At 41.6% G+C, this 15435-nt stretch overlaps 1 protein-coding gene across 11 annotated transcripts in view; it reads left to right on the plus strand.

The window, feature by feature from the left end:
- Nucleotides 1-15435, plus strand: part of GPC5 (glypican 5) — a 1011494-nt gene that overhangs the window by 207808 nt on the left and 788251 nt on the right. For all 11 annotated transcript variants that reach the window (XM_054011983.1, XM_054011992.1, XM_054012059.1 and 8 more), the window contains 2 exons: nucleotides 5987-6117; nucleotides 14932-15057. In XM_054011983.1, coding sequence (XP_053867958.1) covers nucleotides 5987-6117; nucleotides 14932-15057 — 257 coding nt within the window. The remainder of the gene's footprint in view (nucleotides 1-5986; nucleotides 6118-14931; nucleotides 15058-15435) is intronic.

A 15435-nucleotide genomic window follows, 5' to 3' on the forward strand; every position in this document is an offset into this window, starting at 1 on the left:
TAAAGATTTGTCATTTTCAAATACTGGTTGATTATCCTGATATGGTTTGGAAGCCAGCTTCTGATGATGGATGCCAGCCAGCCTCGTAAACTGTATACAAGCCTTGGATTGCGAAGAGGATGGGTGATCTCCAGTAGAGAATTCTTCATTGGGCTATCTCTACAAATGTGTTTGTGCATCATTTGATTCTGGAGGTTTCCGTGTTGTGTCCTTTTTGTGATACAAAGGACACTGTTTTTCATCCATTTCTTGTTTCAGGTTACAGCTATTATTTGTCTTACGTCAGGGTATTTTTTGGTTATTGTCCTTTGATTTTTCTCCTACTGTATTTATTGTTACTGTGAAGTATAGAGTCATAAACAGATCTGTGTTATGCCTTGCAAATTTTATTTTGGGTCATGCAAAGATGGCTATTTTTAAAAAATAGACGGTGTAAATTATTAGGTACTGGGGTTTCCAGTACCTAATATTTTTTTTTTTAGATTTTATAGTGGTTTCATTTGAGGGTTAGATATTCTACTATTATAAGCAATTTGGATCAATTTTTTCATCAGTTGCCTATGTGAAATGCATTTTGTACTATTTAGGGTGGGTAATTTTTTTTGAATTTGTAATTTGTTTTCTTCTTTTTCACTGTTTCTGTACTGATTTTTAGTAAAAATGTTTTAAAAGTTAAAAAGTCTCTCATTCACACACCCATACACCTACATAGTCTCTCTTTCTTCTTTACACTGTTTCTCTCCCTCACCTTCCCCATCTTCCCCTTCCCCCCCTGAGTTGGGCTTGTAAACAGAAGTTTAATGTCAAATACTTTATTGTAAACCCACAAACTGTAAAAGCATGGTCAGTGGTTGCAAGCATTATTTAAATGATGGTGCTCCCTCTTGTGGCTTAAGTAAGAAGAAAAAAGTTAGTTAACTAGAGCCAAACACTGTGAAGTATTGCACTCCCCAGTATTAGCTCAGTTGGAGATTACTGCAAGTGTAAAAGAGCAGTAAATCTTGATATCAGAAATCTTTGTTTTCAACAGTTAGGTGATCAAAAATGGCCAAAAACTTATACTGGTTAGCAATGGAGGAAAGATGCTATACAGTACTGCTTCTACTCTCTAAAACTGATTGCACTATTGATGTTATAGAAGGAATGTGTACATTGGTTATCCTTCTCTCTCTCTTTTACCCATACATACCTGAAAATATTACGTATACATCTTGGCAACTCCATGAAGAATAAAGTTCATTGTGCCCTGGAAATAATTGTTGGGATTTTTTTGGTTGTATTTTTACAGGGAAGAATTGTGAATACTGAAAGGAAATATAGTTTGTGTGCAATGCTAGAAAGCAAATTAAAACTCAGTTCACCACAAACTTTTAAAAAAATAAACACATTTCATCCAGCCCTTCCCTTTCTTGCTTTGTTTTTAGACAGTAGCGACCTCAAGAGTCAAATCATTCATGAGTTTTGGGTTTTTTTAATTTTATTTACTGCAAAGCACAGTGAGTTTGTAATGTGGGAGATGGACCTGAGACCAACCAAACTTATCTCATCTAAAGGCTACCAAACATCCATTAAATGGGAACAACTTTTAATCCCTATATGTAGCTGGACTCTCTTCAAGCTAGTGGCCTACCGCTGAAAGGCTCTGTAGGCTATTGGCAATGTTCTAAGGTAGCCAGTCACCCAATTAGCACCAATTTAAAATAAGATAACATAAATATAGTCCATATCAAAACACTATGTTAAAAAGAACAAAAAGCTTGCAAAGTCAAGCCAATACACTTGCAAAGCAAAAGTTAGGAAATGCCAGAAGAAAGGTTGCCTATAGAATCTCAATATTGTTCCCCTGCTGAAGCAGGGTTTGAACCCAACAGCTTCACGTCCACAGCCCTTCTTCTCCTGGAACTAGAGGAGTAATTACTAGTAGAAGTAGGCTGTTATCCTCTGTAGAGAAGCTCCAAGAGGAAAACCATTCTTAGCGGGTTACACAACTATTTGTTATCCATAAGTGGAATATTGAGTATCAGGATTCTTGGGTTCTATTTCTGGCAAAGTGGTGTAGTCTAGGGGCTAGAGAAGTGGTTATAGACAATATAACCAAGCACATAGATTAGACACTTTTATTCTGAAATGCACTATGACAAAGTGCATGCAGTTTGGTTCAGCCATATTATTTGCCTGGGTTCTTTTCCCAGCTTTGCCTGAAATGACCTTGTACTGTCACTTATCATTCCTCCAATTTACATATAACTTCTTGCGGCCTAGAGTAAGGATGATGGGCCTTGGTAAATATCAAGGGTTGTAAAATACTCACATATTAACACAAATCAGTAGAAATGAAATTTAGGAATTGCCTGCTATAGCGGATCAGACCTATGGTTCATCTAGCCAGGTATCCCATCTCTGAGAGCTGCCAGTACCAGATGGTTCACAGTATGGTGTAAGAAACCCCACATTAAGCAGGTGAAACCAGATCTGGTTTCATCTGCTGGCTTCCATCCCAGGGAATCTTTCCCTAGGCTTCAATGGCACTCATCCTCCCCTAATCCTATATACAAGCAGATAGGACATGAATCTATGTATATGGCAGCTCTATCTTCAACAAGACATCCTCCAATTTTGTTTATTTACTTAGCTACTATATTTGCTTACCAAGTAGTTCCATAAGTCAATGAAATTCCTTTTGCCATTTGATTAGCACTCATCAGAAAGGTCTTGCTTGTTCATTTTATTCCATTCCATTTTACCCCATCCCCTATTTTTAAGGGACAATGATAGTTTTGATCTCATCTTTTTAAATAGGCAATCCCACTTCTTTTTTTTCTTGATTCTTTAAATTAAATCCAAACTAGTTCATACTTGGACAAAGTTTAAGTTTAGGAATTTTAATGCTAATCCTAAAGTCTGATAATCCTAATGTTATAGCATGAGAAAATTAAACAATGGGATACATTCCATAATAGGACAGGTTAAATTAGAGACTTATTTCTAATATTGTTGATGGATAATTGCATTCCTAATTATTCCTTCCCACAGCACTATAAATGTGAAGAAGATTTGATATGCTTCTGTTTTTTAATCAATTGTAAATAACTGTAGATGTTTTATGGTATTATATGAAGCAGAATTAAAGTACCATAAAGTTTGTGTGTGGTGATGATTGCAATTTAACTGCATGGTCATTACAAGATATTTTAATTAACGCAATCATCATACTGTGGCATACAAACTGTGCATAATATCATACTGACTATATGACAATAGGGTTGACTGAACTGTGAGAATTGGAATTCTACCAGTTTTTGAGATCCCCCCCCCCTAAATATTCTGCAGTATTTGTTTAAGCAAATTGAGTCCAAACACATGAAAACACTTTTTAATCTTGTTTAATTTAATTTCTGTAGAAGATTTTAGCCCTCCTTCTTCCACATACCTGAGCTATTTCATTCCCTCTTTGAGATCTTCCCCCACAGATTTGTAAATCCCCAACTCATCAGAGATCTTTCCGAGATCTAAATTCTGACTTTCCCCTCTCTATCAGAGTACAGGGTTGGTTCTAGAGTCCTATTATTGGGGTGGGGCGCAAGTGGCTGTTTTGCAGCTTTTGGATGTTGCTATTTAAAAAAACAAACAAGATTCCAGGGGCTAGTTATAGTCCTGGAAAACACTGGATTATAAAATTTAAAAAAATTTAAATATAACTACCCTGTCAGTATTTTGCTATGTTGTATAACTTTACATAGAGGATGAAGACTCTCCAGTCTCCTGCTGTTCCACTGCTTAAAACGGCATAACTTTATACATATTTTGGACTTTTTGATAATAATTTGGGACCCCTTGAAGATTGTTTTGGAAGAGGGAAAATATTCCCCCCCTCCCCCAACCCTCCTCCCCATGGTACCTAGCCTGCCAGGATATATTTAAGGAAAATGGAAAACAGGCCTTTTGGTCTTAAAATCATATTACTTATATGCAGAATAGGCCGCTGGAGACAAGATAATGTAGAATAGGCCGCTGGAGACATTAATTTTTCATGTGCACAACAGTTTAATGAAGCAACAGAGTGACAACAAGGAATGAGCTAGTGAGGAAAGGCAATAGTAGATTCAGCACACATGTAAAATTAATTGTTCAAAAATGACAGCCACCAGTGAACATTTAGAAAAGACAGATTGGATGCAGTGAACTGCATGATATGAGTATGCAAGTCTGAGTTGCTCAGATAACAAGCAAATAAGAAGAGTTAACTTTATAGACAGACTCTGGTAGCAAGACTAGGCTTGTCAGACATCCAGTTTTGGACAGGAACGCCCAGTCAAAAAGGGATCCTGGCAGCTCCGGTCAACATTGCTGATCAGGTCGTTAAAAGTCTGGTTGGTGACGCAGCAGGTCTAAGGCAGAATTGCCCTGCTTGTCCTGGCTCTACACAGCTCTTGGAAGCGGCTAGCATGTCCCTGTGGCCCCTAGGTGGTGGGGCAATCAGGGAAGCTCTGTGTGCTGCCCAGGGCTGGCTCCAGGCACCAGCTCGTCAAGCAGGTGCTTGGGGCGGCCACTTTGGAGAGGGACGGCACGTCCACCTATACGGCGGCAATTTGGCGGACAGTCCCTTACTCCTGCTCTGAGCGAAGGACCTTCCACCAAATTGCCGCCGCAGATCGTGATCGCGTCTTTTTGTTTGTTTGTTTTTTGTTTTTTGTTCGGCTGCTTAGGGCAGCCAAAACCCTGGAGCCGGCCCTGGTGCTGCCCCTGCTCCCAGCACCTGCTCTGCAGCTCCCATTGGCTGGTGTCCCAGCTTTGGAGGTTGGATCCTGAGAAGTGGGGCTTCCTGTCTCCTTCCTTTCCTTCCCTCTTTTTTATGAAATTGAGTGTTTATAGGAAATATATTTCTAATATAATTCACATATGATATTAGTCTTTCAGTAATACATTGGTGCACACAAGGTACAGAACCATCATCCAATTAATATCTTGTCTAGGGTATGGAGCATCTCCTATTTAATAATATATATTACCATGATTTGTACCTCAGTGACTAATAGGAATAATGAGATATAATGGTGAACTGATAGCCTCTTTCATACAAAAGTTACAACATAGTGCCAAATATTACTAAATGAGCTCTAGTCAAGGACCCCATTGTGCCAGGCACTGTACAAACACAGAACAAGCAAACCAAAAAAAGATGGTCTTTACCCCAAGAAGTTTACAATCTAACTGTAAGACAAGAGACAACAGGTGGATAAAGATAGATGGTCGAGGACAATGAGACAATATTGGCCAGCGTGATAGGCAGTTATCACAACATATGTATTTATATCTGCTTATTTCAGAGTGACAGGTGTATAATTTTCTTGGTGTTAATAGAATTTATTATTTGAAATAGATATAATTAAACTTACATTTTGCATGACAGCAATTCAAGTCTCCATTATGGTAACTGTTCAGAATGTGATATAGTAGCTGCACTGAACATGCTACATTGATCCAATCATAAAGGAATCACAAAGTTTTTACACATTCAAAAATTTTACTTGATGTACATAATGGAAAAATAAAATTAAGTTGCTGTCTCCAGCATTCAGCAGGTTCCTTAATTACTTTAACTATCTGTATAACACTGAAACTCCCAGATATGAAGGTCTCTCTGGAAAACTGCAGTTAATTAAATACATATTGGTGAGTCTTGCCTTCCTGAGGACACTCTGGTATCTCATTCCTTCTTTGTGTCTCACCATTTGTATTTATAGTGGAAGCAGCTAACAACCTTGTTTGCTGAATTGGGTACATGAAATACGGATAGTAGATTTGACCAGTCCCATACTCATCGCAACTCTGGCCAACCTTCCTAATATGGCCATGGGGTCTGTCCTTCATTCTTAATAAAATCAGAGTTAAAATCAAAGTTAAACTAAGAGGTAGGATATTGTACTATTCTAAACTGGTGGCATTATTTATTTATTTTCCCCCATATGCCTTTCTTTATCTTTAGGTAAACAAGATATGTGGTCATCCTGTGAGAAAGACGACATTGTCCCCAGGTTATTCTGATCAGAACAAAGATAATCAAGGGATGAAGATGCCTGCAAGAGACAATGAAGAAACACTGGCCAACAGAAGAAAGTAAGACATTAGTTTTACAGCCAGAAAGAAAGAAGAAAGTAAGCCATTAATTTTACAACAGAATAGATTGTATTCAATACAATGAAATGCATTAGTAGAGAATAAGAGATTGAAAAGAATGCAACTTTACATTTCAATGGTACTACATATTCTACTACATTTTAAAAATATAGTCATTTTAGAAGACCTAGATTTTTATTTACTGAAATAATGGATGAATGAGCAGGGACATTTACTGTCATTTAAAGCATTTAGAAGAATTGACAGTGCTGCTAAAACATCAGCGGTGTGTGTGTGTGTGTGTGTGTGTGTGTGTGTGAGAGAGAGAGAGAGAGAGAGCGCCTGCATAATGTAGTTAATTGGCATAGCAATGTGGATTACCAAATGTGTCAAAAAAGTGATTGTCCCTTTTATCAGTAGCCTATTTGTATGATGAGGCTAGTGCTGAATTGATCAGAAATAGGAGAGTGAATGGGTTTGTTCTCATATACTCTCCTTTCTACTGCACTAAATGCAATTACTGAGCATCTAAGGCAAAATCCGGAAGTCCTTACTCAGGCTAAAGTCCTATTTATGAGTATGGGGCTTATGCCTATGTAACACTAAGGGTATGTCTACACTACGAAATTAGGTCGAATTTATAGAAGCCGGTTTTATAGAAATCGGCTGTATACAGCCGATTGTGTGTGTCCCCACATAAAATGCTCTAAGTGCATTAAGTCGGTGGACCGCATCCACAGTACCGAGGCTAGCGTCGACTTCTGGAGCGTTGCACTGTGGGTAGCTATCCCACAGTTCCCGCAGTCTCCGCCGCCCATTGGAATTCTGGGTTGAGATCCCAATGCCTGAATGATGCAAAACAGTGTCGCGGGGGGTTCTGGGTACATGTCGTCAGGCCCCTCCCCCTCCGTCAGAGAAATGGCAGACAATCGATTCACGCCTTTTTACCTGGGTTACCTATGCAGACAACATACCACGCCAAGCATGGAGCCCGCTCAGCTCAGCTCAGCTCAGCTCAGCTCACCATCACCATATGTCATCTGGGTGCTGGCAGACGTGGTACTGCATTGCTACACAGCAGCAGCTAATTGCCTTTTGGCAGTAGATGATGCAGTATGACTGGTAGCCTTCATCGGCGATCTGGGTGCTGGCAGACGTGGGGCTGGCAGACGTGGGGCTGCATTGCTACACAGCAGCAGCCCCTTGCCTTTTGGTAGAAGATGGTATATTACGACTGGTATCCGTCATCGTCGTACTGCCTTCCCAATGACGATGATGGCTATCAGTCGTAGTATGCTATTTTCTGCCAAGCGCCCAGTATTTTCTGCCAAGCACCCAGAAGATGCCAAGGGCTATCAGTCATGCTGCACAGTCATCTGCCAGCTTAAGATGTAAAAAATAGATTTGTTCTGTATTCATTTGCTTCCCCCCGCACTCGTGAAATCAGCGGCCTGCTAAACCCAGGGTTTTGAGTTCAATCTTTGTGGGGGGCCATTGTGTGTGACAGTTGTTTGTGTTTCTCCCTGATGCACAGCCACCTTTGTTGATTTTAATTCCCTGTACCTGTACGCCATGTCGTCACTCGCCCCTCCCTCCCTCCCTCTGTCCGTCAGATACTAGTTTCACGCCTTTTTTAAGACCAGACGCCATAGCACTGGGATCATGGAGCCCGCTCAGATCACCGCGGCAATTATGAGCACTTTGAACACCACACGGATTGTCCTGGAGTATATGCAGAGCCAGGACATGCCAAAGCAAAACCAGGACCAGCCGAGGAGACGATTGCAGCGCGGCGACGAGAGTGATGAGGAAATTGACATGGACATAGACCTCTCACAAGGCACAGGCCCCAGCAATGTGCAAATCATGGTGTTACTGGAGCAGGTTCATGCCATGGAACGCCAATTCTGGGCCCGGGAAACAAGCACAGCCTGGTGGGACCGCATCGTGTTGCAGGTGTGGGACGATTCCCAGTGGCTGTGAAACTTTCGCATGCGTAAGGGCACTTTCATGGAACTTTGTGACTTGCTTTCCCCTGCCCTGAAGCGCCATAATACCAGGGTGAGAGCAGCCCTCACAGTTGAGAAGCGAGTGGCGATAGCCCTGTGGAAGCTTGCAACGCCAGACAGCTACCGGTCAGTCGGGAACCAATTTCGAGTGGGCAAATCTACTGTGGGGGCTGCTGTGATCCAAGTTGCCAGGGCAACCAAAGACCTGGTGATATCAAGGGTAGTGACTCTGGGAAACGTGCAGGCCATAGTGGATGGCTTTGCTGCAATGGGATTCCCAAACTATGGTGGGGCGATAGACGGAACCCATATCCCTATCTTGTCACTGGAGCACCAAGCCACTGAGTACATAAACCGCAAGGGGTACTTTTCAATGTTGCTGCAAGCCCTGGTGGATCACAAGGGACGTTTCACCAACATCAATGTGGGATGGCCGGGAAAGGTACATGATGCTCGTGTCTTCAGGCACTCTGGTCTGTTTCGAAAGCTAGAGAAAGGGACTTTCTTCCCGGACCAGAAAATAACCGTTGGGAATGTTGAAATGCCTATCGTTATCCTTGGGGACCCAGCCTACCCCTTAATGCCATGGCTCATGAAGCCGTACACAGGCAGCCTGGACAGTAGTCAGGACCTGTTCAACTACAGGCTGAGCAGGTGCCGAATGGTGGTGGAATGTGCATTTGGACGTTTAAAAGCGCGCTGGCACAGCTTGCTGACTTGCTCAGACCTCAGCAAAAAGAATATCCCTATTGTTATTGCTGCTTGCTGTGCGCTCCACAATATCTGTGAGAGTAAAGGGGAGACATTTATGGCGGGGTGGGAGGTTGAGGCAAATTGCCTGGCCGCTGATTACGTGCAGCAGACACCAGGGCAGTTAGAAGAGCACAGCAGGGTGCAGTGCGCATCAGAGAAGCTTTGAAAACGAGTTTTGTGACTGGCCAGGCTATGGTGTGAAACTTCTCTTTGTTTCTCCCTCCGTTTGCCTCTCTGGCTTTGTGGTAGGCTTGCCTTATCTCCTTAATTTTCATGCGACACTGCTGTGCGTCCCTGTTATAGCCTCTGTCCTTCATGGCCTTTGAGACCTTTTCTATATTTTGCCATTTCGTTTACTGCTACGGAGTTCAGCTAGCACTGATTCATCTCCCTATATGGCGAGCAGATCCCATACCTCCCATTCTGTCCGTGCTGGAGCTCTTTTGCGATCCTGGGACTCCATCATGGTTACCTGTGCTGATGAGCTCTGCGTGGTCACCTGTGCTCTCCACGTTGGGCAAACAGGAAATTAAATTCAAACGTTCGCGGGGCTTTTCCTGTCTACCTGGTCAGTGCATCTGAGGTGAGAGTCCTGTCCAGAGCGGTCACAATGAAGCACTGTGGGATAGCTCCCGGAGGCCAATAACGTTGAATTCCGTCCACACTACCCCAATTCCGACCCGCTAAGGCTGATTTTATCGCTAATCCCCTCGTCGGAGATGGAGTAAAGAAACCGATGTAAAGGGCCCTTTAAGTCAGAAAAAGGGACTTAGCCATGTGAACATGTCCAGGCTTAATTTGATTTAACGCTGCTAAATTCGACCTAAACTCGTAGTGTAGACCAGGCCTAAGTTACAATAAAGTAGAGACTTCAGGATTTGACCCTTAATTATGACTGATGCAGAATTATTACTCCTCTTCATCCTGCAAAGAGTAGCAGTAGTATTGCAGTAGCACCTAAAGGCCACAGTCAGGATATCAGAGTATCATAGGAGGAGCCCCATTGTGCGTGGTTTTACACAAACACACACAAAACCCCACAGCTCCTGCCCTAAAGAGCTTACAGTCTGTAAATGTAGCAGTAGGTAGATGGAGAACCCCTACTACTGGCTGTATTGTCTTGTGGGTTGATAAGAAGGAGATAGTGTCTGGAGTCTAAGGAGTAAGGTTTTATTAGAATTAAACAGTTACATAAGACAAAGAAGAGCCATATAGTCCTAACTGCTTCCAATCAGTTCTCACAAGCATGTGCTCTGTTCTTAAATATTCTCAACACTGGCATGCATACAGTGATGTTCCCCTCTGGTGTTATCTGGACCAGTGATATGCTAGGTCATCCCAATCCTAGACTCTGGGAGCTAGCCTTACCCTGCTTTGCTGTGAGAACCCCCACTCCTGGACTGTTCACGCACAGCCTCTGGTACGTAAACTGGTCCCAGCTACTTGCAACCAAATGACAGTAGCCAATATCTCCAGTTCCAGACACAACCCTAGGAACCTCCGTCTTGCAGTGTCCAGTAATGCCTACTGGATGCTGCAAGCTTATATGAATTTGTCAATTTAACAAAGAAATTGATATGTATCAGGCTTGTTATCCCAAGGAGAGCCTCTGACATGCTTCAAACCAAACACACTGCTTCAGGTAGAATAAACAAACAGATTTATTAACTACAAAGCTAGATTTTAAGTGATTAAAGGTCAAACCATAACAAGTCAGATTTGGTCAAATGAAATAAAAGCAAAACACATTCTAAGCTGATCTTAACACTTTCAATGCCCTTACAAACGTAGGTGCTTCTCACCACAGGCCGACTGGGTGCTCTTCAGGTAGGCTCTCCCCTTTGATCAGTGCTTCGGTCGCTTAGTGTGGTGTTTGAAGATGTAGGTGGAAGACAGAGAGAGAGCATGGCAAATGTCTCTCCCTTTTATCATGTCCTTTCTTCCCTCTTGGCTTTGCCACCCCACCTGCAGAATCAGGTAAGCATTAACTCATTGCAGTTCCAAACTGACCAAAGGAAGGGCAGGGTGACTCCCTCGAGAGTCTAAGGGTATGTCTACACTGGCAAGTTTCTGCACACAAGTTATACCACTTTTATTAAAGCAATGGAATTAAACTGCTGTTGCGTGTCCACACTGTGCTCCTTGTGACTGTGGAGCGCATCTACATTAGCAGCTCTTGCAACGGCAAAGCGAGCAGCGCATTGTGGTAGCTATCCCACTGTGCAACTGGCTGCAGGGTGCTTTGGGAAGGGTTTGCAATGCCTCATGAGGAAGGCACAGCGTCACATGATACAGGTTTCTCAATCCCATTGTTCCATTGCCAGCTGCTTTTCAACTGAAGTGTGGGAGGTGGGGTGGGGCAGAGTGTATGACAGGGAGTGTGTCTGTGTATGGGGAGAGACAGTGTGTTTTGGGGGACAGAGAATGTGTCAGCATGCTGTCTTGTAAGTTCAGGCAGTGGCAGGAAGCAACCAGTCCTGAGGCAGGCTGAGGGGGAAACCCTGACATCAGCCTGTCTCCCTCCCCAGCTCTCTGCACAGCAATCTGTCTGTCTCTCTCCACACAAACACACACACACACACACACACCTTCCTCTGTGTTCAACAGCACGAGCATTCCACATTAATGGTTTGCTTTGTGTCCCGGAGCAGAACAGCACAGCATACAAGGACTGTCAGAAATGGAGCTTTGAAAGGGGAGGGGCACCTATCTCCAGGGCAGCCGAGTTCAAAACAACGAGCGTAGCTACCAGCGGTGATGCACTGTCTACATTGGCACTTTACAGCGCTGAAACTTCCTGTGCTCAGGGGGGATATTTTTCTGTTTATTGAGTTTCCAGAGAGATTTAAGTGTTTTCCGACTGGTTTTTGAAAGTTACAATTCTTGATGTCTGATTTGTGTCCATTTATTCTTTTGTGTAGAGACTGTCTGGTTTGGCCAATGTACATGGCAGAGGGGCATTGCTGGCTGGTGTGATTAGGTCCTATGGTGGTGTCACTTGGATAGATATGTGGACAGAGTTGGCAACGGGGTTTGTTGCAGGGATTGGTTCCTGGGTTAGCATTTTTGTTGTGTGCTATGTAGTTGCTGGTGAGTATTTGCTTCAGGTTGGGGGGCCCTGGACACTCAATAGCAGACTTAAAAGTGGCAATTCTTCAACAAAAAACTTCAAAAACAGACTCCATAGAGAAACTGCAGAACTGGAATCAATTTGCAAAAGGGACACCATCAAATTAGGCTTGAATAAGGACTGGGAGTGGATGGGTCACTACAAAAAGTAATTTTCCCTCTGCTGATACTTACACCTTCTTGTCAACTTTGGAAATGGGCCACCTTGACTCCATTGGCCTCATCAGCACTACAAAAGTAATTTTCCCTTCCTTGGTATTCACCCCTTCTTGTCAACTGTTGAGAATAGGCCACTCCCACCTTAATTGAATTGGCTCGTTAGCACTGACACCCCTCCCCTTGGTAAGGCAACTCCCATCTTTTCATGTGCTATAATATATATTCTGTTCATTGTATTTTTCACTTCTTTTTGTGGGTTTTAGCCCACAAAAGCTTATGCCCAAATAAATTGTTAGTGTCTAAGGTGCCACAAGGGCTCTTTGTTGTTTTTACTATTGGGCTTGTTACCCCAAGAACAGACCCGGGGTCCCAAAGTAGCCCTTCTGTTGCTTACTTCTGGATTCCCCAAATGTTAACCTATATTATCTCTTTCTGCAAGGTGAAAGAAGGGGGCCCACCCTAGTGAAATTGCCAAGGTTTACCAGAGACTTCTCTATGCCTTTCAGGAAATCCTTCAGAACAGACTAGATCTGTTCTCCCTTGGGAGAAAATGGATACAGCCCTGCACTCAAAAGATTGACACCCAGGCAGTTATTTTCCAAAATGAAAAGTGTTTTCTTTATTTAGTGTAACTAATCTTCCCTAGTACAGTTAATCTAAACATGAATTAAAACATAATCATAAATCCCTTAGCTCAGGTGTACAAGTTATGTACCCAAGACTGTAATGTCATACAGTTGGAAAGGCTCAAGTGATTATGTTCTGCACATGTTGATCAGTCATATGTAGGACACAGACAGCAATCTTAATAAACTCTAAGCTTTATACATAGTAAGTAACATGAACATACCCACCACAGAAACTCATCTTTATTATCCGAAGCATACACATTCGTTAACCATATTTCTGTTCTATATACTATACTATGACAGGCATGCTTACTCTCCAAAGTCGTCTTCCATCTGCTATGTCTTAAGGATCTTTTTCTGTTCTGTCCCAGCATCCCATGGCTATTGCTGTCACTCTGTGGTTGCCTCTGCTGCTGCTTCTGATTTCTTTGCTCGTTTAGGTTTTTTCTGATCTCTTCTGTGTCGTCGTCTTTTCCTGTTCCTATCTTGACTAACTTTTGCTTGCCTGCTCTCTGCCTTATATACAGTTTTTGGCCAGTTCTGATTGGCTTATTTTTCAATCCGATCATTAGCATATCTATCCTCCAATCACCTTCAGACCACCTCAGATTGGTCCATACTTACAGACCAATCATATCTGCTAAATCTATGGTGACACTCACATGTTTTTGGACTGAGTATGCCTGACTGACCCTTCCCTACAGTTTTCCCTACCTTTACCTAACCTCAGCGCATATTTGCCCAGCAACACACCAGTCATAAGCTGAACTGCTTGGCGTACTGACTGTCCTTGGCTGTGCCCCAACATTGATCGCACACTTAAAATTACCAGACTTTTAATAATGATACTGGATTTATGGCTTACTACAACCAATCTGAACCCACTAACCCCCTTTTTTATCCTATGACTGCAGAGGTGTTAGCAGGCCACTTCACCTTGAATGGTCTCTTAGAATATGTGTTAACTACTTATGCTAAACCATCTGTTCCACTTTGTGACACTCTGAGTAGCTTTCCCAGACCTGAAGAAGAGCTCTTTGTAGCTTGAAAGTTTGTCTCTTTCACCAGCAGAACTTGGTTCAATAAAAGATATTACCTCATCCACCTTGTGTCTCTAGATAAAAATATTGATTTTTTAAATGACTGATTATATATAAACTTTCATTTGTTTTAATTTCAAATGGATAGCATTTAATAGAACTTATTCTTCATACTCTTTTTAAGCATCATCTTGTTCAAACATACATTTGTAGCATAATTTTGTCTGTCTCCAACCACTGTGTAGAAGTTAACAGAGTGATGCTTGTTGGTTTGCAGGGCAGTGAGTATTGCATTGATGACTTTCTACATATCTGTAGGTCATAGATAATCCTACATATTGTGAAATGTTGAATCATAATAAATACATATTTATATTTTCACAGCAGGTATGGGTCTTCCATTGAGAGATTTTCATTACACTAGCAAATAGTTTATAAAAATGAATATCATAGTCCAGTACGTCCAGTAACTTAATAGATATTTATTTATTTATTTATTTCAGTGTCCCCAGTTTTAGGCATCTTGACAATTATTTAAAATAAATACATAAAATAATACTCCAACAGCAGAACATGCCACAAAAATTGAAATAAATTATCCAAACAGTAATTTAAACAGCCAAAAAAAATACCATCTCCACCCTAAACCTGTCTTTCCCAAAACTTCATCTGTCCCATAAACCATAATCAATAGATAGTCTTTGTATAATAGTTTAAAGTCAGTATAGAGCTACTGGATATTCAGCACTTCTGAAAATCGGGCCACTTGTGTAAGTGGTAAGTATTGGAGTTAGGAGCCTACCTTTAGACATGCATTTTTGGAAATATTAGCTTATTGCTACACACGTAGTGTTGCCTCCCAGAGCAGCAGTCTGTGATTTGGTTTGACTTTCACTGACTGAGTAATCTTTCTTTCAAGGCATCTAATAAATCTAGAAAGTATATTAACGAATAGATTAATAAATGAGAGCCAATAGACGGGGTGACAAAAAGTGACACATTCTTTTATTTCTTGTTACAATGTGTATCAGTTTGATTGCTCGTTATTATTAATTGATTGCTAATTATTTTACCTGTGTTTGTTTGTTTTGGTAGAGAATTTATGAAAAGTCTACGGCTGTACAAGACATTCTATGGAGGCCTGGCTGATCAGATGTGTATCAATGAGTTAGCAGCTGCTGATGGGCTAGCATGTTGGAATGGTGAAGATGTTGTAAAAAGGTACTTTTTCACTCTGTGATCTATAAGAACACTTTTTTATATTTTTCCATATTTATTTTGTCTCCAAAATTATTTCCTGATGGAGTAACATTAAATATTTGTATTTTGGTTAAGAACCATTGCTTTAGGAAAATCTTCCCCTCTATCAAGCTTAAAATACTAAAATCTGTCCACATCTTTGTTTTGAGAAAATATGACACTTAGTGGTCCTCCAACGTTTTGAGCTACCCATTTCTAAAGCTCACCTGGCTGGCATTTGTGTTGGCTATTGAGAAAAGGTAGGTTTAACATTTGCAAAATTAAGTCAGAAGCAGGGGAACAGGATTTTTGTTTGAGATTGTGAAAGTTCAAAGCTGGTATGTTTAAATGCTCCCTCTA

Source organism: Malaclemys terrapin, chromosome 1 (genome assembly GCF_027887155.1).
Source record: "Malaclemys terrapin pileata isolate rMalTer1 chromosome 1, rMalTer1.hap1, whole genome shotgun sequence".
NCBI classification, from domain to species: domain Eukaryota; kingdom Metazoa; phylum Chordata; order Testudines; family Emydidae; genus Malaclemys; species Malaclemys terrapin.